Here is a 23,586-nt window from a genome sequence, read left to right on the forward strand (position 1 = left end):
ATGAATGGGTAAAGAAGATGTGGCACATATATCCAATGGAATATTACTCAGCCATAAAAAGAAACGAAATTGAGCTATTTGTAATGAGGTGGATGGACCTAGAGCCTGTCATACAGAGCGAAGTAAGTCAGAAAGAGAAAGACAAATACTGTATGCTGACACATATATATGGAATTTAAGAAAAAAAATGTCATGAAGAACATAGGGGTAAGACAGGAATAAAGACACAGACCTACTAGAGAATGGACTTGAAGATATGGGGAGGCGGATGGCTAAGCTGTGACAAAGTGAAAGAGCGGCATGGACATATATACACTACCAAACGTAAGGTAGATAGCTAGTGGGAAGCAGCCGCGTAGCACAGGGAGATCAGCTTGGTGCTTTGGGACCGCCTGGAGGGGTGGGATAGGGAGGGTGGGAGGGAGACGCAAAAGGGAGGGGATATGGGAACATATGTATATGTATAACTGATTAAATTTGTTATAAAGCAAAAAAAATAAAAAAATAAAGATGAAGAAAAAAAAAAAGAATAAAATTTTGCCATTTATGACAATAAAAAAGAGGGGTCCGGATACCTTGAGGGGGGTTTTGGAGGACGGGCAGAGGTTGGGTCAGTGGCAGGAGATACCATTTACCCCGATCCCTGGGACAAGTGCACGCATAGGTCTGACAGTTACTTGTGTTTTCCTTCAAACTTGTTTCCTTCAAACTCTGATGATGACATCAGAGGCTTCCGACCTTCCTGATTGGATGGACCAGACTCCTTGGTGCTTGGCAGCAGTAGTAGACAACAGAATCTCGCCAGAGCTTCTCTCCACTGACAGTTGCCCCGCAGCTTGGAGAAGGGACGACCACTTGTGTTTAGCCCAAGTCCAGAAGAAGAGTTGGGACAAAGCAGAGTCTAGGCTTCGAGGAAGGGAAGAGTCTGGGAGACATCAGGGACAATTGTCAACCGACTTCCCAGGCTGAGGAGCTGAACTCCCAGTCCAGCTCTTCAGGGTACCCCATGGAGTTGACTGTCTATGAAGAAAGCCCAGGACCATCAGGTGAGGGAGCTGGCATGAGAAGGAATTTCAGAGATTTGACCAGTAAGGAGGAAAGGGTACAGAGGTCGGGAAGGAGCACCTGCATAAGGTGCCTATGAAAGAAAGGAGACATTCAGAGAGCCAGGGATTGAGGGAGGAGAGCACAGGAGCTGGGGACACGGAACACCTGGGGAGCAAGAAACAGGGTTAGGAGATGAGATCCAAGGATGAGAGAAGAGGAGAGAGGAAACAAGGGGAGGGTTCTTTTTTTTTATTCCTGGTGGGAGAAATTATCTACCATGAGAAAGAGTTTCGAGAACGGGAAGCTGGACAAATGACAAAAAGAGTCAGGGGAGGGATAGGTAGATATGGACAGAGAAAGATGGAAAGATGACTTGGGGCAAGGTCAGCGGTCTGAGACGGGAAAGCACGGGGGTGCTTCGGGGGGGGGAGGCGGAGTCGGGGTGGGGTTGGGTGGTCACCAGTGGCTGGATTCCCAAGACGAGAGCGTCATACTGCAGTCTCTTCTCCTTCGTCAGCTCCCTGGGCTGGTTGCAGCCCCCCGCCTCAGCGCCCCGGCTGTAAGAGGAAGAGGTCAGTGGCGTTCGGAGCGGAGGTGGAGGGCAACACGGCCGCTGAGGCCCAGGACACCTGGGTCGTGGAGTCGCTGAGTGGGCTCAAGATGAAGCTCAAGCGACAGCGGGTGTCTTCAGTGCTGCCTGAGCACCACGAGGCCGACACCTGGGTCGTGGAGTCGTTCAGTGGGCTCAAGATGAAGCTCAAGCGACAGCGGGTGTCTTCAGTGCTGCCTGAGCACCACGAGGCCGACACCTGGGTCGTGGAGTCGTTCAGTGAGCTCAAGATGAAGCTCAAGCGACAGCGGGTGTCTTCAGTGCTGCCTGAGCACCACGAGGTCTTCAAGTAGATGCTTGGTAAGGACCCACCGCCCTGCCCAGCAACCTCCAATCCTATACTTGAAAAACAAACAAACCAAAACTTCCCATGACTACACTTTCCCAGTGGAAAAGAATTCCCTGCTACTTGGTGCGCTCTCCGTCCCTGGCGGACTGTCTACGGATAAAGGATATGGGGGGCACATAAAAGATACAGGATGAGGTTAGACTTAGAAATGATACAAGACTAGGTTAGATTTAGAAATGATACAGGATTAGGTTCCCTTGGTTTCAACTGTACCCGAGACTCTAGCTCTTACTGGCCTTTTGAATCTTACTGGCATGTTCGGGGTGGAGGGAGGAGGGGCTGACAAGCCATCTTCACCCCCTGACATGACTGTCAATTGAGACATTGGCTGAGAGTATCTTGATGCCCTCTGCAGGTACGTGAATGCATGATGAAGGGGCATCACTCCCTGTCACTCGGCCCCCCCAGAAGGGGAGTCACCCCCTTTCCTCCCACAGTGAATGGTCTTCCCTCCCCTCTTTCCGTCAGCTTCACCCTGGGCCACATCTTGGCATTTCCCCAGGGGGGCGCGGTTCACCCTCTTGGCTCTGGAATGCTCCCACGACAGCCCTGTTCCCACTGGCAACATCTGCCCTTTTTTCACAGAGGATCCCATCGTTAAGAAATTCCTCGCCTGGGACAAAAACCTGGAAGTATCTGACAAGGTAAGTCACCCACTGCGATGGATTCCTGCTCCAGCACCTGTTCTAGGTGGGCGCGCTGGGTGCTTTCTACACCCACGTTTCCACTCCCCTCCTAACCTCATGCCTTGTCAACACTTCCCTCCAGGGGCCTCGAGGTCCCCTCTGGGATCTGAGCCCCAGGAGTGCCCCTTTGGTGGTTGCTGCCTAAGTCCCCTCTCCTCTCAGATCCTGGGGACTCACCTTGGCTCCGGTTCATCGAACACCGTCCTGTGCCCGCGGCCCTAAGTCCACGCCCTCAATCCCACAGCCTCCCACCCTTGGAGCGCCGCCAACTCTGACCTTCTGTCCTCTCCCCTTCCCCAAATAATCAGGCTCACCCCACACGGGGGTCTCTCCTCCAAGTGGCACCACCCATTCCTCGTCCCCTGCTCCCTTCTCCCTCCCACTCTTTCTCCTCTTCCAGGATGTGACCTCTCTCCTACGTTTTTTCCCCTCTTTCCATCAGTATCTCCTGTCGATGGTGATAGCGTATGTCAGCCGGGCCGGCCTCTTCTCCTGGCAATTCCAGATAATCCATTTCTTCATAGCTCTGTGAGTACCTTGCTCCATCCCCGCCATCAATATTCAACACCCTGGGAGGGCAGAGGGAGAGATGTGGGGCTCTGACCTTTCATCTATTTTTTTAAACCCCTTTGTACTGACTCTAGGTGTGAAAATGACAGGATTACGGTACCGTGGTTTCTTTTTCAAACCATGTTGTTTTTTATAGCATTCATTGTCAAAACAAACTACCCTAATGTCAATTAAAACACTGAAAGAAACAAAGCAAAACGCGAAACTTTCCTAAGAGGAGAGGAAGAAAGAACTGACACCATCCTGCCCCCGAGTAACAGACTTGAGACGTTTCCGGTTCGAATTCTCCGGTCTCAGGTCTTCCGACATCAGCACCAAGTGTGATTATCTTCCGTTTCTGCATTCCCACGACAAATGCCACAATCGGGGCCCGTATCACATAGCGCGGATTTGGTGTCAAATGCTCCCCACTGATGTTTCTTCCAAGTCTCCCAAGCCAGTTGGCTCTATTTGCCTGAACATCCTTCCAAAACACAGGTCTGACCGCTTCACACAATTTCATTGGCTAATGACATGCCAAATCAAGGCCAGAGTTCTGCGTTGGGATTTAACTCTCTCTGCAATCTGCAGCACACCGTCCTGATACTTTACTCCTGTGTTTCACTGCTCCTTCCAAATACCCTGCCCTCTAAGTTTCTATTGAGCTTTCTATCCAGGTATCTTTGCCATACATTTATCTGAAGAAAACGACCCTATCCTTAAAGTGGGTTCAAACACCAAAACCTTCACGATGCCCGATCTCCCTAACTTCTGCATCCCAGAGGCACTTTAGTTCAAATTGTATTATAATGTGATGCTTTGCATTATAGTCATTTCTTATCTCCCCCCTTCCCCTTCCCCGGTCCCACTAGACTAGACACCACGTGGAAGGCAGGTCTCGTCAAAATGTCAATGCATTCCCAAAACACTCAGCACAATTCTTTTCATTGGGCAAATGTTTGTTATTGTGAGACTTCTAGGTAATCAGTATTGCATTTGGCCATGAGATAAAATGTTCATTCATTCATTCATTCATTCATTCATCTAACAAACCTTATAAAGTACACCCTACATGCTGGGGAATATGAGGTGGTGGGAACAGAGATTCACAAAAGGCTGTTGAATTCATGCATCAATATGAACCAAGCCCTAAATGTGTCATTTGCTAGGAGAGGGATGAATGCAGAAACAGATCAGATCAGCTCCTGCCCTCAGGAACTGTACATGTACCTACAACATAGGAAGAGAGGTGTGTGCACATAAAACAAGTTGAAGGGAACGGGGGGTTTGGATCGTGTCCTCATCATCAAGGTGTGAGAGGCACCCTTCTGAAGGTCCTGCCTGGCAGTGGCTCCCTGATGACTGGGCGGCTCCCGGTGACGCTGGGCAGGGCTGGGTGGGTCGTGTGAGGATGCTCAGCCTGCCTCTTTTCTGGGAAGCTGATCTCAAGTGGAGGCCCTTCCTGTCCTGATGACAGCGACCTGATGTCTTTCCCCAGCTATGTGGCCAGCGACATGGAAGAGAACAACCAGGCCCCCAAGCAGGCCATCATTTCGTTCCTCTATGGAAAGAACAGCTCCCAGCATGCCTTGTTCCACAAACTGTGTTCCCAGTTCATCCGATCCATGGGCTGGAAGACATGGGTCACTCGGGAAGAGTGCGAGCAGGTGGGTGGGCTGTGGCGGTCTCGGGGAGGGGGAGGGACGGAGAGGAGGTGGGGATCATGGGGGACTCGGTTTGGGACCTGGGGACAGACGAGAAAGAACCGGAGGCGGGGCAACGGGAGGCAGCGGCATCCTCATTGCCAGGGGCTGTTTGTCTTTCCAGATCCAGGCTTTTGATCCAGAGCTCTGGGTGTGGGGAAGAGATTGCGCCCTCTTGCCCCAGAGGCCCCAGGACCACGCAGGCCTGAGGTCATCGGCCTGCGCAAAGGTAGGTCTGCGTGCGCAAAGGTGCGGGTGGAATGACGTGTTGTCTACTGAGGAAATCGGAGGAATCCCACTGCTGGACCCACATCACCTCTCACGCTGTGAAGGGGGCCAGCCAGGCACACAGCCACGTGCCGACTCTGCGCCAGCCACGGACTGACAGCCACACACAGACACCAGCACCGCGAGGCCCGTGGGCACCAGACATCGGGGAAACCAGTTTGTCCCAGAAGCATGGGTCTCACTGAAGTTATTTCACCCAAAGCAACTGGGTCCAAATAACAGCTTTGACGAGATGGTGATTCTTTTCCATATACTGTGTTTCCAGTTTCTCTTTTTCATTCATTTTTGGCCTTACATCCCTCAGGGTTATGGGTTCTAGCATTTAGCTACAACAAAGTAAATGTCTACAAACAGGATATTAGATAGAACAGCCCACACGTTCAATAAGAAAAGATGAATTATGACTAGCTTTATATTCATCCAAATTTACTTTCAAATTGCCTATGGCCAGATCACCTGTGACTCTTTATTCCCCCTGACTCACCACTTCTGGACCAATGATTCCTCTAGTACAATTCACCTTTTCCCCCTCACGTTTATGGTCAAGGGGGTTTATCACAACGACTGAAGGTTAAGGAATGCCATCTTCAGCATGGCTTATTACAATTGACACATTAGAGTTCTAGATGTGGGCAGAGGATTGAGCAAACATTTGGTTTAAGTCTTGCAAACTAGCTGTCTTAGTCCATTCAACCTGCCCTACTACAGACCGCGTTGCTTAGAAACAACACAGCATGGTCTCTTTTACAAGGGCAATAATCTCATTCATGAGGGCTCTACCCCATGACCTAATAACCTCCCAAAGACCCCACCTCCTAAGACCAGCACCTTAGGGGTTAAGATTTTAAGATTTCAACATAAGAATTTTGGGGGACACAAACATTCAGCACATAACACTAACCAAGTTTAGGGCTGAGTATTATTTAAACATTAGGATCCAGGGACTTCCCTGTTGGCACAGTGGTTAAGAAACCGCCTGCCAATGCAGGGCACACAGGTTTGAGCGCTGGTCCGGGAAGACCCCACATGCCGTGGAGCAACTAAGCCCGTGCGCCACAACTACTGCACCTGCGCTCTAGAGCCCACGAGCCACAACTACTGAGCCTGCGTTCTAGAGCCCGCAAGTCGCAACTACTCAGCCTGTGCGCCTAGAGCCCGTGCTCCGTAACAAGAGAAGCCGTCAGGAGAAGCAACGGAGAGTAGTCCTCGCTCACCACAACTAGAGAAAGCCCACACACAGCAACAGAGGCCCAATGCAGCCAAAAATAAAAGAAAGAAAATAAGTAAATAAATGAAAACTTAATAATAACATAGACATTAGGATGCAGGGTTAGGGTTAGGGATCCGGCCTCAGGTCTCCTGGTCCATGATGTTGACTTGTCAGTGATGTCTGTAGTGTGCTTCCAAGTTCAGAATTTAAGTGGTGCCAAAGGACCAAGGTGAGTTAAGACTAAAGCAGCATTCTCCAAATGCCAGCTCCCTGAGCAGAATCACCTGGAGTCTGGGCTATAAAGCAGATTACTGGGCCTGACCTTGGGTGTATTCAGTAGTTTTTGGAGTCAGGGTCACCAAAGTCCAAGAATCGCACTTGAAAACAATGAATGGTTCAGGACTGGGGTTCAGAATGGAGAATTTGAGATAAAACTCCAATCATAAATGAGTCTCAATTCTGGTTAGAATTGACTAAGAATGTGAAAACCTTTATATCTGGACAGTTGCCACTTTGAAATCTGACATCCTTGCTCCTTCTCTTACTTCCAGATCACAGAGCCCAGGAGAGATGAGGATGTTCAACAAGAAGTCAATCCAGACACTGACGACAGCCGTGAAGAAGGAAGGGAGAAGCCTCTTGTGCAGATCATCGAGAAGAAGCCAGCATCTTCTAGAATGAGCGGAGGCCAGTTTTCGTGTTATACTCCTAGGAGCGGGGCGTGCTTCTAGGAGTCTGTGGCAGGACAATAAGAAAACAGGGTTTATTCAGATTCTACCCTTTTGGAAGGCACCACCTCAATTTTCAGATCATTTCATTTCCATCTCCCCTGAGACGAACATTGGAGGTCCCATTTTTTGTACACTTGTTTGCCCCAGTCTAGAAGCATTTGAAGGTGGAGTGTAGCGGCTCAGAATAGGAGGGAATAACATTAAAATATATAATTAGAAATATATATATATATATATAATTACAGCCACAGGGTCATGACTCATGACTTAAGTTTCACTGGCTTATTTTGAAAATGTCACCTATAAAATTATTGTATTTTTATATTTTATGTTTATATATTTATTTTAAATAGTTTTGAAATAGTCTTCATTTTGAAACATCTTATTACTACAAACTTTTGTGATGAGAACTGTAGCTGTTGTATATTTACACATATATACAATTTTACTCACATTTTCAAGAGATTGTTGATTTTATCTATTACATAATATTTCCATTCTACTTATAGCATAGTGGGTATTTCCTCCCAATTCTTGTAAGCATAAATTTGTATTTTCTTAGTTCTCATTATTGAATTGTGGGAATTCAGTCCTAATTTTTTAACTTGCCTCAGCATGTTTGTATGTTATTTTAGATTGTTCAAGAGTACCGTGCGATGCAGCTTTTGGGGAACTACAATAAAGATGAAAGTCTTCTCACAGTCAGGATGTGTGTGGTCATTACCAGTCGGCTTCGCCTCTTTGCTGTCCAACGAGGTGTTGCTTAATGGCGTTGTGATTATCCAACCACATTTCTTAACTCTGAAAAATAGTCCTCAATTATTTTTCATGTAGAGAAAACTACAGAAGATGAGGCAGGTCTTGCATCATTCAGGACTCCAATACTGAGAGACAACTCTTGGGTAAAAGGAAAGATAGCTTTATTGAGGAAGCCGGCAGTCCAGAAGAGAGGTGGACTCATGTCCCGAAGAACCAACTCTCCCCTCCTGAAGTTTTGCTTGAGGACTATACAGGGAAAAGAGAAAGGGGCTACATGTTGAAGAGAGGGTTACAGGGTGCGTGATCAGCTCACGGTCATTCTTCTGATTGGTCAGTGGTGAGGTAACGGGGACTCAACATCATCAGCCTTCTGGTTCCAACTGGTCTGGGGTCTACGTGCTTGTGGGCAACATGCAGTTAACTTCTTCCACCTGCTGGGGGTTTCAGTCTCTGCCAAACAGCTCCAAGGACGTGGCTCAGAATATCACCCAATAGCCCTTGAGGAGGAACTAAAGGTCCTTGACTTTGTTTAACAGCCAAGAGATGATTATTTTGTCTTGGCTGTTTTTTCGGCCTCGCCACGCAGCTTGCAGGATCTTAGTTCCCTGATCAGGGATCGAAAACAGGCCTCTAGCAGTGGAAGCGCAGAATCCTAACCGCTGAAGTGCCAGGGAGTTCCTGACAGTAGACTTTAAAAAAAAAAAAAAAAAACAGACCAAAAGGAACACAGTTTTAAGGAAGCTTAACTTTCTCAGAAATGCAGAAATTTTGTTGTGCATTTATTTTCTTTCTTTTTTTCCCCCAATACATTTATTTATATATTTATTTATTTTTGTCTGCGTTGGGTCTTCGTTGTTGCACGTGGGCTTTCTTTAGTTGCAGTGGAGCGGGGGCGACTCTTCATTGCGGTGCGTCGGCGTCTCCATGCAGTGGCTTCTCTTGTTCCGGAGCATGGGATCTAGGCACGTCGATTCCAGTAGTTGTGGCTCACGGGCTCTAGAGGTTTTTTATGTTTTGCAAGTATTCATCAAATGTTTATTGCTTGAATGAATGACAAATAATTTCTTCCAACAATCTTCAAACTGCTTAACACTATGACAATATTTAGCGTTTCAAATTTCACATGACCTTAGTCTTTCTGTGCTCTAGTTTCTAAAAGCACGTGGGATCTTCCCGGACCAGGGCTTGAACCAGTGTGCCCTGCACTGGCGGGCGGATTCTTCACCAAGGAGCCACCAGGGAAGTCCCTGTACATTTATTTTCAAAAAAATAATAAGGCCGGATGAATTCAGAACTAGGTGCAGAAACCTCTTCCAGTGAGATACAGAATCTCTGCTGTTTAGGCAGATTTAGAGAACAACTTTTCCAACCACTTATTAAAGAGACCAATACTCCATGAAAAAAATTTATCATTTGTACAGAGAGAAAACCAAACTCCAGCTTTGCATCAATATAATATTTGCTACTAAGAGAACCATAAGCTCTTTTTTGAAAATCTCTGGAATAAACATCAAAACTGAGCTGCCTTCAGCTCAGACAAATAAAATTCCCTTTCTACCCGTCTCCTACAACTTTCTATACTCATTCAGGTTGTGTCCTTCACTATCCTCTTTCTGGTGCTGGAACAATCAGTCATTTTACTTTAGGACCAAACTATTTTTGTTCCTGTTAATAAACAAAACTACATCGCATTATCTTGCATACAAAGTTGTACCTCTCGGTTGCTGGAACCAAGGAGGACCATGCAGGGCCCTTCCATGTCCCCTGCCTCTTGTTTGTAAAATAGCTGCAGTCTCCCAGGCCTCCCCTGAGTCACCAAAGAACAGGTTCAAGCAGTTACTGATTAGGACAACAGCAGTCACAGAATCTTTACTTCCTCCCGAAGGACGTAAGTAACAGTGTCAGACACACACTCCTAACTTGTTTTGCAGATACTAAAACCACTACAAGAGGAGAAAGCTAACTGTATGATGACCAGACTGGAGCTATGACACAAGCTGCTCCATCTTGAGCAGACCTGAACCAATGGCTTACACAATTCCAGGAACTGGCCTCAAGGAAATGGGAACAAACCAACACTGGAATTGAAGATTAACTGTGCCTGAAACAATCAACATGACACTGACCACACCGCTGCATGACCAATTTCAAGAGGATGGTCAGAGCTGACTGTGCTACTCTGCATGGAGGCCCCACCGGCACAGCCCAGAGACTTCCCGTCTTTTCCCTATCAACCCCTTTTCCCTCTCACTGGCAACTGGGAGATGGTATTGGGGACACTAGCCCACCATCTTCCCAGGTTGCCAGCTTCCTGAATAAAGCATCTTTCTTCTTCCACCAACCCTTGTCTCTGGAACACTGACTTCTGAGCGATGAGCAGCTGAACCTGAGTTCTGTTCCAGCCGATAACATCACTATGGGTCAAGTCTCATTCATAGTATATTAATACTAACTTTGAACCAAAGTTACTTCCATTTCACAAAGAAAACTAGGAGTGAATGATTGACAACTGCCCATCACACATCAGCATTTCAGGCTAGCAGAGCTCATGAACACACATAACACAACTTTACACAGCCACAAACATCCCTTACACAACTTATTCAAGTGGCAGAGACAAACACATTCATTAACACACCCACAGACAGAGCCTCTAGGTAACAAGTAAACATATGCAGCAAGAGCATATAACTTGAGATTATGCTTAGTAATCAATGCCTCAGGTTTCTGTCTTGCTTACAAATGACCTCGGTATCCAATGATTATCCAGTAAGTAGCACAACTTAGTACCAGTTCAAGGGTTTACGTAAACTGAAGATCTGGGAATTTATCGACAAGCTAACACAGTAGAAAACATAGTTACTGTTGAAAGAAAGTTTGTCAGAATAAAAACTAAATGTGGTTAAACACAAACTTACATTTTTCATAACCTTAAACATTAAGTAGAAGTAATATGAGCTTAGTTGATGGGCACACCTATATAAATTTAGGAAGAACACACCCAAGTAGAATTGTTTTAAATGTATGCCTAATACTGATAAATAAGATACGAATAACTTTTTATGAAACCAAAAATATTAAACTAGCTTCATGTGTCAAAGATTTACCTAAATTATGTAAACTTGAAGTCTTTAAATTTCTGAGTTGATTTTTTTTTTTGGCTGCACCGAGGGGCTTGCTGGATCTTAGGTTCCTGACCAGGGACTGAACCTGGACCCTGGCAGTGAAAGCACCGAGTCCTAACCACTGGACCGCTGGGGAATTCCCTGACTTGATTTCAATAAGAATATTTTTCTAGCACATTTAAAGTATTAGAAGTTCTAATTCCTTTCTCTCTGAGAATTTTAGGGATATATAATTTTTATAAGCACATTTGTATCTTTGTAAGCCAATCAGGACAGAAACCCTTTAATTTAACAGACTCTACAATCTACTTTAATAGATCCAGAAGTAGGAAAACATTACATACTCGCACTGTCAGAGGTAAAGACCTTTTTGAATTATAGACACACAGACATACAGAGAAATGGAACTTTTACCTGCAGCTTTAAGTCTTAGACTTGGGTCAGGAATAAACACTCACCAGTCTAGATACTAAAGAGCCATTCTCATCCCATTGGGCAAGAGATTCTTAATTGATTTGAGCTTGTCAAAGTAGACAAATAGACAAACAGAAAAGACTAAGAAAAGACTAACAAACTAGATCCTCTGTTACCTCTCACCTAACTGAGATCAGTTCTGTAGAAACTTAATCCCTTTAGAGACCATCAAGTCTTCAAACGACAGAGCCAAACTCAGAACCACTGCTGCCACCAATGGGGAACCACTTAGCTGGAATCTGAGAACAAAGGAGAAACACAAAAGTAATAGAAGGGGAAACTAAAGAAACAGAAAGTGAGCCAAGTTCAAAGGCTGCTTGGGTTCACCCCTGGGAGAGGAGACAAGATGTACCTGGGCTTCACTGGCTCATGAAATACACCATTTGTTGCTGGGCTTTTACGGCTTTATTTACGTAGAACTGATATACAAAATCTAGCCCATGTTTAATGTATATAACTTGATGAGTTTGGACATATGCACACACCTGTGATACCATCACCACCATCACGATAATATACTCATCACTTCCAAAAGATTCCTTCTATCCCTCTGTGTGTGTGTATGTGTGTTAGAAAGACGTAACACAGCACCAGGTACATGAAAAGGTGCTCAACGTCACTAATCATCTGGGAAATGCAAATCAAAATCATCATGAGATACTACCTCACATCTCTTAGAATGCCTACAATTTTTTATTTTTTTTTAAAGATAAGAGTTGTCAAGGTGGTAGAGAAATCGTAACCCTTGCATATTGTACGCAGGAATGTAACATTGTGCAGGCACTGTGGAAAACAGTATGTAGTTTTCTCAAAATCTTTTAAATAAAATTTCCATATGATCCAGCAATCCCACTTCTGGGTGTACAGGCCCAGCTCAGAGACACTGCAGCTTCAGTTCCAGAACACTGCAATGAAGCCAATACCGCCATAAAGCGAGTCACATGAAATTTCTGGTGTACCCGTGCATGAAAAGCTTCTGTTTACACTATACTGTAGTCTGTTAAGTGTGTGACAGCCTTGTGTCTAAACAAACAATGTACATACCTTTATTGAAATATACTTTGGGGAAGAGAAATATAGATCAATGGAACAGGATAGAAAGCCCAGAGATAAGCCCACGCACATATGGTCACCTTAGCTTTGATGAAGGAGGCAAGAATATACAATGGAGAAAAGACAGCCTCTTCAATAAGTGGCGCTGGGAAAACTGGACAGCTACCTGTAAAAGAATGAAATGAGAACACTACTAACACCATAACACAAAAATAAACTCAAAATGGATTGAAGACCTAAAGGTAAGGCCAGACACTGTCTAACTCATAGAGGAAAACACAGGCAGAACACTCTATGACATAAATCACAGCAAGATCCTTTTTGACCCACCTCCTAGAGAAATGGAAATAAAAACAAAAATAAACAAATGGGACCTATTCAAACTTAAAAGCTTTTCCACAGGAAAGGAAACCATAAATAAGACAAAAAAACAACTCTCAGAGTGGGAGAAAATAGTTGTAAATGAAGCAACTGACAAAGGATTAATCTCCAAAATATACAAGCGGCTCACGCAGCTCAATATCAAAAAAACAAACAACTCAATCCAAAAGTGGACACAAGACCTAAATGGACATTTCTCCAAAGAAGATATAAGATTGCCAACAAACACATGAAAGGATGCTCAATGACACTAACCATTAGAGAAAGGCAAATCACAACTACGGTGAGGTATCAGCTCACACCACTCAGCATGGCCATCACCAAAAAATCTACAAACAATAAATGCTGGAGAGGGTGTGGAGAAAAGGGAACCCTCCCCCTGCACTGTTGGTGGGAATGTACATTGATACAGCCACTACGGAGAACAGTATGGAGGTTCCTTAAAAAACTGAAAATAGGGCTTCCCTGGTGGTACAGTGTTTAACAATCCTCCTCCCAATGCATGGGACATGGGTTCAAGTCCTGGTCCGGGAAGATCCCACATGCCGCAGGGCAACTAAGCCCGTGTGCCACAACTACTGAGTCTGCACTCTAGAGCCCGCGAGACACACCCACTGAGCCCGCATGCCACAACTACTGAAGCCCGCATGCCTAGAGCCCACGCTCCACAACAAGAGAAGCCACCGCAATGAGAAGCCCGCGCACCACAACACTGAAGCACCTGCTCGCTGCAATTAGAGAAAGCCCGCGTACAGCAACAAAGACCCAACACAGCCAAAAATAATGAATAGATAAAAATACATAAATTTATACAAAAAAAACCCAACTAACAATAGAACTACCATATGATCCAGCAATGCCACTCCTGGGCATATACGCTGAGAAGTCCATAATTCAAAAAGAGACACGTACCACAATGTTCACTGCAGCACTATTTACAATAGCCAGGACATGGAAGCAACTTAAGCGTCCACTGACAGATGAATGGATAAGGAAGATGGGGCACATATATACCATGGAATTTGACTGAGCCATAAAAACAAACGAAATTGAACTATTTGTAGTGAGGTGGATGGACCTAGAGTCTGTGAAACAGAGTGAAGTAACTCAGAAAGAGATAAACAAATACCGTATGCTAACACATATTTATGGAATCCAAAGGAAAAAAAGTGGTTCTGATGAACCTAGTGGCAGGACGGGAATAAAGATGCAGACGTAGAGAATGCACTTGAGGACACAGGGAGGGGGAAGGGTAAGCTGGGACGAAGCGAGATGGAAACCAAAGGAAAAAAAAAGTGGTTCTGATGAACCTAGTGGCAGGACAGGAATAAAGACGCAGACATAGAGAATTCACTTGAGGACACGGGGAGGGGGAAGGGTAAGCTGGGACGAAGCGAGACAGTGGCATGGACACGTGTACACTACCAAATGTAAAACCGATAGCTAGTGGGAAGCAGCCGCATAGCACAGGGAGATCAGCTCAGTGCTTTGTGTCCACCTAGAGGGGTGGGAAAGGGAGGGTGGGAGGGAGACGCAAGATGGAGGGGATATGGGGATATAGGTATACATACAACTGATTCACTTTGTTATACAGCAGAAAGTAACACAACGCTGTAAAGCAATTATACTCCAATAAAGATGTTAAAAAACATACTTTAGGGACTTCCCTGGTGGTCCAGTGGTTAAGAATCCGCCTTCCTACAGGGGGCGCAGGTTTGATCCCTGGTCGGGGAACTGAGATCCCACGTGATGTGGTGTGCAGCACAGCCGAAACAAAAAGAAAATTAAAAATACTTTACTGCTAAAAAATGCTAACCATCATCTGAGCCTTCGGCGAGTAGTAACCTTTTTGCTGATGGAGGGTTTGAAATAGTGTGAGAATTACTAAAATATGACCCAAAGACAAGAAGTGAGCAACTACTGTTGGAAATACAGTGCCAACAGACTTGCTCAACAAAGAGTTGCTGCAAACCTTCAATTTGTGAAAAACACAAGATCCGGGAAGCACAATAACTATAATAGAATATAATGTAATAGAATATAATACAATATAATATAGCCTGTATATTCAAAGAAAAGGAAATCAATATCTAGAAGAGATACATGCACCTCTATAGTCATTACAGCATTATTCACCAGAGCCAAGGTAGGAAAAAAATGCAAATTTTCATCCACAGAGAAATGGATAAAGAAAATGGGGTATATACATAGGATATTATTCAGACTTTCCTATTAGAAGGAAATCCTACCAGTTGTGACAACGGGGATATAAACAGAACACATTATGATAGGTGAAATAAGTCAGTCACAGAAGGACAAAACTGTGTTTCCACTTATATGAGGTGAGGTATCTAAAAGAGTCACCCATAAATTGTCAGGGGTGGGGGAGGAGAGAATGGGGAGTTGTTCAACGGATATAAAGTTACAGTTACACAGGATGAATATGTTCTAGAGAACTGCTGTATGACTAAGCATCTCTAGTTAACGAGGCACACTATTGTTTTCGTTTGAATTAAAAAAGTTTAATTCAAGTGTAACTGACCTACTACACTATGTTAGTTCCAGGTGCATAATATCAATATTTCTGTACATTAAAAAATGATCACCAAGATTAACTCTAGTTATGGTCTAGTTACCATCCGTCACCGTACAAAGTTATAATGCTATTGACTGTATTGCCCATGCTGTATAGTTCATTCCCATGACTCATTTATTTTCTAACTGCTTATCTGTTCCTCTTAATCTCCCTCACCTATTTCACTCATCCACCTACCCTCTTCTGGCAACCACCTGTTTGTTCTCTGTATCTATGAGTCTGTTTCTGTTTAGTGACATTAGTTCATTTGTTTTGTTTTTTAGAGTACACATACAAATGAGATCATATGGTATTTGTCTTTCTCTGTCTGACATATTGCACTTAGCATAATACACTCTAGCTCCATCCATGTTGCCACAAAATGGCAAGATTTCATTTTTTTTAATTTTTAAAAATTTATTTATTTTACTTTTGGCTGCATTGGGTTTTTGTTGCTGCATGCAGCCTCTTTTCTAGTTGCAGCGAGCGGGGATTTCTCTTCCTTGCGGTGCATGGGCTTCTAATTGCGGTTGCTTAGCTTGTTGCAGAGCATGGGCTCTAGGTGAGCGGGCTTCAGTAGCTGTGGTACGTGGGTTCAGTAGTTGTGGCTCACAGGCTCTAGAGCGTGGCTCAACAGTTGTGGCACATGGGCTTAGCTGCTCCGTGGCATGTGGGATCTTCCCGGACCAGGGCTTGAACCCATTTCCCCTGCACTGGCAGGCGGATTCTTAACCACTGCATCCATAGGGAAGCCCCTCATTCTTCTTCTTCTTTTCTTTTTTTCTGGCTAATAGTCCATTATGTGTGTGTGTGTACAGTTATATATATATACATATACATATATATGTGTATATATATATATATATATACGTATACATATAAATATATATGTACATATGACACATCTTCTTTATCCATTCATCTATGGATGGACACTTAGGTTGCTGCTATACACTGGCTATTATAAATAATGCTCAATGAACATAGGGGTGCATGTGTCTTTTTGAACTAGTGTTTTTGTTTTCTTCCGAAAAAATACACAGAAGTGGAATTTCTGGATCTTATAATTAGTTCTACTTTAAAAGTTTTGAGGAATAAGGTGCACTACTTTTGAAACGAAGTTTACCTGGTGATGTTAGGTGAATCCATCCAAGATCTCTGTGAAGACCTCCAAAACTGTTAAAACATAAGGGTAGGGACTTCCCTGGTGGTCCAGGGTTAAAGAATCTGCCTTACAATGCAGGGTACTTGGGTTCAATCCCTGGTCAGGACACTGAGACCCCACGTGCCACAGTGTAACTAAGGAATGGTGTGGAGGAGGTTAAGGAAAAGACCATGCCAAGCTCAGAGGCCGTTTCAGATGGCAACAAACTCCTGACATTGACTGCAAATCAAAGTTCTTTATGTGGAACAATTGAAGAGGCAGGATGGGTCCTGTTAGCAAGGTCCCCTGAGATGCCAGGTCACCTGACCCCCAGCTCCAGATGCAGAGATGTCTGGGACCCAGGCTTTGCTGGCCTGGTTAGGCTGAGGGTGCCCAGCTGCTGATAGGACACACGAGGTGGGGGGATGAGGGGGGCCGGGGGAAAGAGTTGGTTGCCGCCCAAGGCAGACAAGCGTCTGTGCAGAACTGCCTCGGCTCAGCCTCGAGAAGCCTGGCTCAGAAATCGACAGCAAGTCTTCCAGAAGCTCTGCGCATATTCCATTCAGGTGTCGCTGGTCACATCTGTGGCTGCCCGGATGAAGACTGGGGGCCCACTCGTTCACACACTGAAAGTTACTACCAAATGCAAGAGAGTGAGGGATCAGACCATGAACTACTCTAATTTTAATGCCTAAGTAGAATCACGCGCACCTTATTCTACTTTCCGGTTTTGCATTTGTAATTTCACAAAATGTGTGATTTGTGGGGCTTTTCTAATTGCTTGTCATTTTGCCTGATGCGAAAAAAACAGCACAATAAGAAAACATTATAGTTTTCACTGGTAATGGGCATAAAAATATACGCACTGTTCCTGCTTGAAAAGAGCATTAATGTGAACGTTCCAGATGATTTTCTATTTGGTGATGGGTTAAGCGGCTTGACCACATTCACTTTTATGTAAAGGGAAGATGAGAAAATTGCACTCTTCTCGCACTTTCAACTTTAAGAAAATGGATTTCGGGAAACCTGGATAACAAATTAAGAAAGCAATCAGAACTGCAAATATTTAGGGGTTTTAGGTTAGTTTCAAAACACAAGGGAACAACCCATGATGTATGTGTCTTAAAAGACCCCTTGGTACAGTAAGATTCCACAGACAGCCTTGTAATCACAGAACTCAGAACTGGTTACACATTTCCCACAAGCCACTTTCTCACTGTTAGGTTAACAGTGTCGGCTCACTCCCCTGCTTGGGGGCAGAGAGGACCGGTCTCCTTTCCTTTCTGAGATTCCTTTCATGAGTGACTAGAAAGCTTAAGCACTGGAATTTCATTAAAGAAAAGGAGTATTCCTCAGAGGACTGTAAATGACACAACCCCAAGAGGACTTTAACAGCTGCGTCCCTGTGTCAGAGATCTCCCACGCATGGCTGGGGCCCAAATGACACAGAACAGTGGGGGCCCAAGGGCCGCAGTCCTAGGATGCCGCTCCCCAACCAAAAGAGTCCTCTTGCTCCTCAGGGAAAAACAAAGGTGTTCTCAGACACACACAACTTCTGGAGCCAGGAAGTGAGGACCCCACCTGCCTGGCCTATCCCAGGAGAGTGGCTGATGCAGTGCCCAGAACCAGCAAGGGGAACTGAGACCCAACAGAAAGGGAACCAGGAGACCAATGCATTCCTCCCCCCGCAAAGAAGCTGCACCCCAGTACTGACCAAGGAGGGTGCTCTTCAACTAGGAATCTTATCCACACAAATGTGCTGATTTTGAGAAACTTTTGAAATGCATGGTATTCAACCTCTCAAAGTAAAAAAAAGTAATGAATTATATAGCAATGCGGGAAAATACAGGAAAATGACAATAAACCTGGGAAAACAATGTTTACTAACAGGACCCCAACTGGAAAAATTTAGAAACATTTAAGACGACTCTGAAAGGCAGTAAGACAAGGAAAACAAAACAGAACAAAACAAAACAAAACAAGACAGTATTGGGGCAGGAAGACAGGCAGTGGACATGAACAGGCCCTTCATATAAAAACAGAAAGACACCAGTCTGAAAAGACCACAGAATGAAGGACTCCAACTACGTGACATTCTCAAAAGGGCAAAAAAACACAGACAGTAACAAGACCAGCAGCTGTCAGGGGCTTGGGGGCACTGGTAGGATGTTCTGGTAGGGCACTGGTAGGGAAGGTGGCCCCCAGGGATGTTTCGGGCAGTGAAATGGTTCTGGGTGGCACTGCAGTGGTGGCTGCAGGTCATCACACCTGTCCAAACCTGAACAGTAGGACACAGAGAGTGAGCCTTAATATAAACTACAGACTCCAGGGGAGAATTAGGTGTCAATGCCGATCCATCACTGAGAGGACACACCACACAGGCCAGAGACGTTACCAAGGGAGGGAACCCAGAGGAACGGGTATAGGAAAGTGCTGTCTGCTTGATTCTGATTCTCCTATAACCCTAAAACTGCTCTAAAGACTGTCTACCAATTAAAAAGAAGAAACGGCTTCTAAGCACGTGACAATACTCTCAACCTCATTCACGATTCAGGAAAACCCCGAGGGAACGTCCATACTGCTTACCGGGGCCTAGGATGAGCGGGAACACGCCGCGGCCTCGCCCCTTCCTGTCGGGCATCGCGCTGGAGCCCAGAGTCCCCCTGACTTGACCCACCGCACCCCACCCCGCGTTTCATGCCGTCCACAGTCTCTACACATGACATCTTTTGATCAGATGACTCACTGTCCCAATTACAAGGTTTCAGTTTCTGCACAGGAAGAAACCAAAACCAGCACAGAGGGGAGGCTCTTCAGTCAAACTCAGGGTCTGCCTGCCTTCACGTCCCGCTCTTCCTGACGGGAGACCCACATCCTAAGGAGGGAGGTCCTTACCAGCACCTCAGGAGCCTCATCCAGTCCACCTCACGCTGCTCTGAGAGCCTCGCCAACCTCTGCAGCTACCCAAGTCCTGGGCACTTGAGGGCCATCCCCCTTCCCCGAGTCACTGAGCCACGTGCTCTGACAATGCATTTAAAACCAGGCTCTCGGACTTCCCTGGTCGCACACTGGTTAAGAATCCACCTGCCAATGGTGGGCACACGGGTTGGAACCCTGGTCCGGGAAGATCCCACGTGCTGCGGAGCAACTAAGCTCGTGCGCCACAACTACTGAGCCTGCACTCTAGAGCCTGCGCACCACAACTACTGAGCCCAGGACCCGCAACTACTGAAGCCCGCATGCCTAGAAGCCATGCTCCGCAATAAGAGAAGCCACCGCAATGAGAAGCCCGCGCACCGCCACAAGGAGTAGCGCCCGCTCGCCGCAACTAGAGAACAAAGCCCGCGCGCAGCAACAGAGACCCAACGCAGCCAAAACTGAATAAGTTAAATAGTAAACAAATAAAAAATTTAAATGAATGAATAAATAAATAAATAAATAAAAGCAGGCTCTGCTTTGTCAGCACTCTGGAGTTCCCTACGTATCGACGGGCAGGATTCCCGTCCTCTCCCGTAATTACGTCTGTGAAGTGCCTTTCCCGAGGAGAACAGAAGCTCCTGGAAGCAGAGAATTGCTTCTTAAGATCACATGCACAACCTGAAGACATTTGATGCTTATGTCAAAGATAAAAGACACAACACTAGATGGTGTGAAGGGTCCTCGAGGCCAAGAGCCAGGCAAGCAGGACACTTCCTCTGGGGACCCTTCCATCAGCAGAGCAGAAAATGTCTGTGGCCAGAACTGGCACTCAATTCGTTTTGAGCTGAGAAGCACCCATGTAGTTACATAGGCTCCCCAAAGAGTAATTACTCCCACATTTAAGAAAGGAGATGGCTTTTCAGGCAGGGAAGGCAAGTACAGTCTTCCCAGCTGGATGCACTGTGTGTGCTGATGGTCACGATGGAGCTGGGCCCCAGAGCTCTGCTCTCCCCTCAAACCCCCAACCTCACCCTCACCCTCAGCTGAGGAGCTGCTTCCCTGAGAACACAGAAGCCATCGGAGGGCTTCCCCACCTGCAACCCTGCTCAGCCATCCCCTCCCCACTCCAGGACCACGGGCAGCAGCTCTCCCCTCCCCCACACGCATCTACTGGATCATTCCCACTGTTATTTCTCCCATCACAATACAACACAACACAACACAACATCCTCCCCGGACCTCAGCTCCTACCCCAGCTACTGTCCAGTTGCTATTTTCCCCGTCACAGCAAAATGTCTTGAAAAAGTTGGGACCAGAACAAACCCAGTTCGCCCACTCCTCTCTCCTAAGCCTCTCCGATCAGGATTTTACCCCACAGATCCATCCAAACGCATCATCGGCGAGTTAGGACCTCCCCCCAGTGCTGGGCTCGATGGTTATTGGCTCCGCGGAACGGCAACCTCGTTTGTCCAGTCACCCAGGGAACCTCTAAAGTGCTTCCCACATGCAGACAAAACGCTGTGATTAATATTTTAGGAGAAATACTCAGCGTGGAGAATACACTTGAGCTGCTGGAGGAAAGAGGTAGCGGCACAGAAAAGAAGTTTCTGTAACTACAGAAATGAACAGATAAGCTGTTTTAATGGTAGCAAGTATGGGATGAAGGAGAACGAATAAAAACCATCCAGAAGACGACATTAACAAGCCTCACACCACAACGTGGTAACAGAGGATGGAGAAGGACTTTAGAATGAACTCATTTTTCTGGGCAGGTGACAGGCTGGATGATGCAACGATGAGCCGCCAGAGACAACAGGACAAGGCAAGGGGCAGGGGAGCTGTAAATAATCATTTCTGGATCTACTGGATCTAGTCATCCGAGGTGCCCTTTGGACAAACTCCATAGAGATGCTGGCAAGTGGCTGGACAGAGGCATCTGTCTGGTCCAGGGGGGAGAACTGACAGAGCTGGAGGTGAAAAGCACCAGAGGGTGAGATCAGACGGGGTGGAGAGTCATGGACCAAGGGTGAAACGACAACACACACAGAGGGCGGACGACAGAGTCAGTCAGGAAGACAGCAAGGAGAGATCTGTCACAGAAACCAACAGAGCAGACTCTGCAGGTGGCAAGGCGACAGTGGTCTGAGGTGACGACTGGCAAACCTCCACTGCTTTGTATGCTGGATGCCAGGTCACCTCAACCGGATCAGGTTCCGTGGAGGGGCAGAACCAAGACCGCAGGCTGCACGATACAATTCAGCTGGGAAACAAGAATCTTTGCCAGAGACCTCACTGCATGGTGTGTAGCGCGACCCTCTGAGATTGTAAGAGACAAAGAGCGCAGTTTACTGGAAGGGTGACAAGGCTGTTCTTCCAGATGATCCTCATTGCATCCCTCGACTGAGCACTGAAAACAATGTACCTATGTGACAACGGTGTTCTACTGAACAGACAACTTATATGCACTGAGTGCTCCCTGGACAGCACGCTCTCGGCTTACAGGAAGCACAAGGAAGGCACCAACGTCAACACGTTAGGGGCTGTCTCTCAGGAAGGCTCGCGGCCTACAGCGGGATCCTCAGGGAAACCTTTTAACGCTCGAGAACAAAAGTGATTTGGCAGGACCATATAAGTCAAGCAAGGGATGGTGTTCTGCCACAAATGTCAAGAACACGAGGCTTGTACTGTGGCTCTAAGAGGATCCTGGGATCTACACGTAGAACTTGCCAGAAACACTTGGTGCTGACCTGCTCCTCTACACTTTGTCTAACCACATCTTTTACCGACTCCTACTTTCCCATTTTAACTTTTGAACTATGCGCCTCCCAAGGTGTTATCACAAAAGAACAGCAGCAGGTAAATACGTAAACAGCAAAACTCACCAGAGGCTGACTCATTTTCCGCTGCTCTTGGAACAACGTGCAGGACTGTGACAGTGGAGGCGGACCTGGAGAAGGAAAACGCAGGCAGTGAAGCTACGACTGAAGCGGCTCGGGGTGCACGAGCACCCGCCCTGCGCTCCACAAGAGACACCCGTGGGAGACCCGTCCTTTCACCTTCAGAAGGGCCTGTGACAATAAGGAGGGAGCAACCACCCTCAGGTCTGTAACTCCCACGTGACTCTGGTACCTGAGGGGATACTTTATTTTTCCATAGCGAGTGTACATTGAATCCTATTAAAATAAACCTCCGTCATTAAATATGAAATTAAAAAACGCTTATAGTTTATCTCTTCTCAGTCTGTTAACAACTTAGATCACAACATCCACAGGATACCCAGAATAAAGGGACACACTCAGGTGCGTTTCAGTCTTGCAATGATTTGTACAAACTTTACAAACTTAAGTGCGACGCTCGAAAACATCTTTTATTAAAGCTGACTTTAAGTGGACAGAACACCTGCCCTAGGAGTTTGGAGTCCTGTGAGCGACCCCACGTGCACACCCGGTGAGGGTCTAGGACAAGTCATCTCCCTTCTCAGGCCCCATCGCTTCCTTCCTCACCCGAGGCAGCAGGACAGAAGCCCTGCAGACTCATCCTGCACCGATTACACTGTGCGACTCCACAGGGCACAACCCAGGGGGGCGGCGGACGCTTACATTACACAACCAAGGTGCTGACGCGCCTTGAGACACACGTGCGAGATGCCGAGACGGCGACAGGAGGGGGAGGACGAGGAGGAGGATCGGGGTTGGACGGAGGGGAGGACGCGGCACGTCCCGGCCGAGCCTGTGGACCCTGCTCCCCCAGGACACCCAGAGCTCACAAGTCCCAGGGGAGCCCCATCCGGAGCAGCCAGCCCTGTCCTCCAGCCCGGCCCCTCCACCTCCGGGAAGCGGTCAAACCCTCCAGGTGGCTCTACCGCGGGGCCCGGGGCGGGCTACCCCAAGCCCTGCTCTTCAAGGGCCGCAGGCTCCACAACCAACTACAGGCCTGCAGACGCAACACCTACCCCGTCGGAACTCGCTCACCGGCCCCGGGCT

At 46.5% G+C, this 23,586-nt stretch overlaps 2 protein-coding genes, 1 long non-coding RNA gene and 1 pseudogene across 4 annotated transcripts in view; 3 read left to right on the top strand and 1 right to left on the bottom strand.

Annotated features, from left to right (window-relative positions):
- Window positions 1–964: 964 nt before the first annotated feature.
- LOC308611686 (uncharacterized protein) lies at window positions 965–2,593 on the top strand (the record flags this gene model as incomplete). The annotated part of the gene is made up of 2 exons (XM_081260381.1): window positions 965–1,110; window positions 1,479–2,593. Coding segments are annotated over 2 exons (618 nt in total), but the record flags the coding sequence as incomplete, so codon positions are not given.
- LOC308611688 (speedy protein E4A-like) lies at window positions 2,137–5,367 on the top strand (the record flags this gene model as incomplete). Its single annotated transcript, XM_081260383.1, has 5 exons — window positions 2,137–2,141; window positions 2,509–2,650; window positions 3,135–3,220; window positions 4,740–4,908; window positions 5,069–5,367. The coding sequence occupies 5 exons, from the start codon at window positions 2,137–2,139 to the stop codon at window positions 5,327–5,329; spliced, it is 663 nt and encodes a 220-aa protein (XP_081116509.1). The 3' UTR covers window positions 5,330–5,367.
- A 1,144-nt stretch (window positions 5,368–6,511) lies between these two features.
- LOC308611691 lies at window positions 6,512–13,430 on the bottom strand. The gene is made up of 3 exons (XR_014015008.1): window positions 12,665–13,430; window positions 11,655–11,770; window positions 6,512–7,177 (listed from the first exon to the last, which is right to left on the bottom strand). It is a non-coding gene; the product is annotated as an uncharacterized lncRNA (long non-coding RNA).
- A 3,679-nt stretch (window positions 13,431–17,109) lies between these two features.
- Window positions 17,110–23,586, top strand: part of LOC308611689 (ferritin light chain-like) — a 29,001-nt pseudogene continuing 22,524 nt past the window's right edge. The window contains exon 1 of the transcript in view: window positions 17,110–17,337. The product of the transcript in view is annotated as a ferritin light chain-like (transcript). The remainder of the gene's footprint in view (window positions 17,338–23,586) is intronic.

The sequence above is a fragment of the Mesoplodon bidens genome (genome assembly GCF_964165515.1).
Source record: "Mesoplodon bidens genome assembly, contig: HAP1_SCAFFOLD_806, whole genome shotgun sequence".
NCBI classification, from domain to species: Eukaryota; Metazoa; Chordata; class Mammalia; order Artiodactyla; family Ziphiidae; genus Mesoplodon; species Mesoplodon bidens.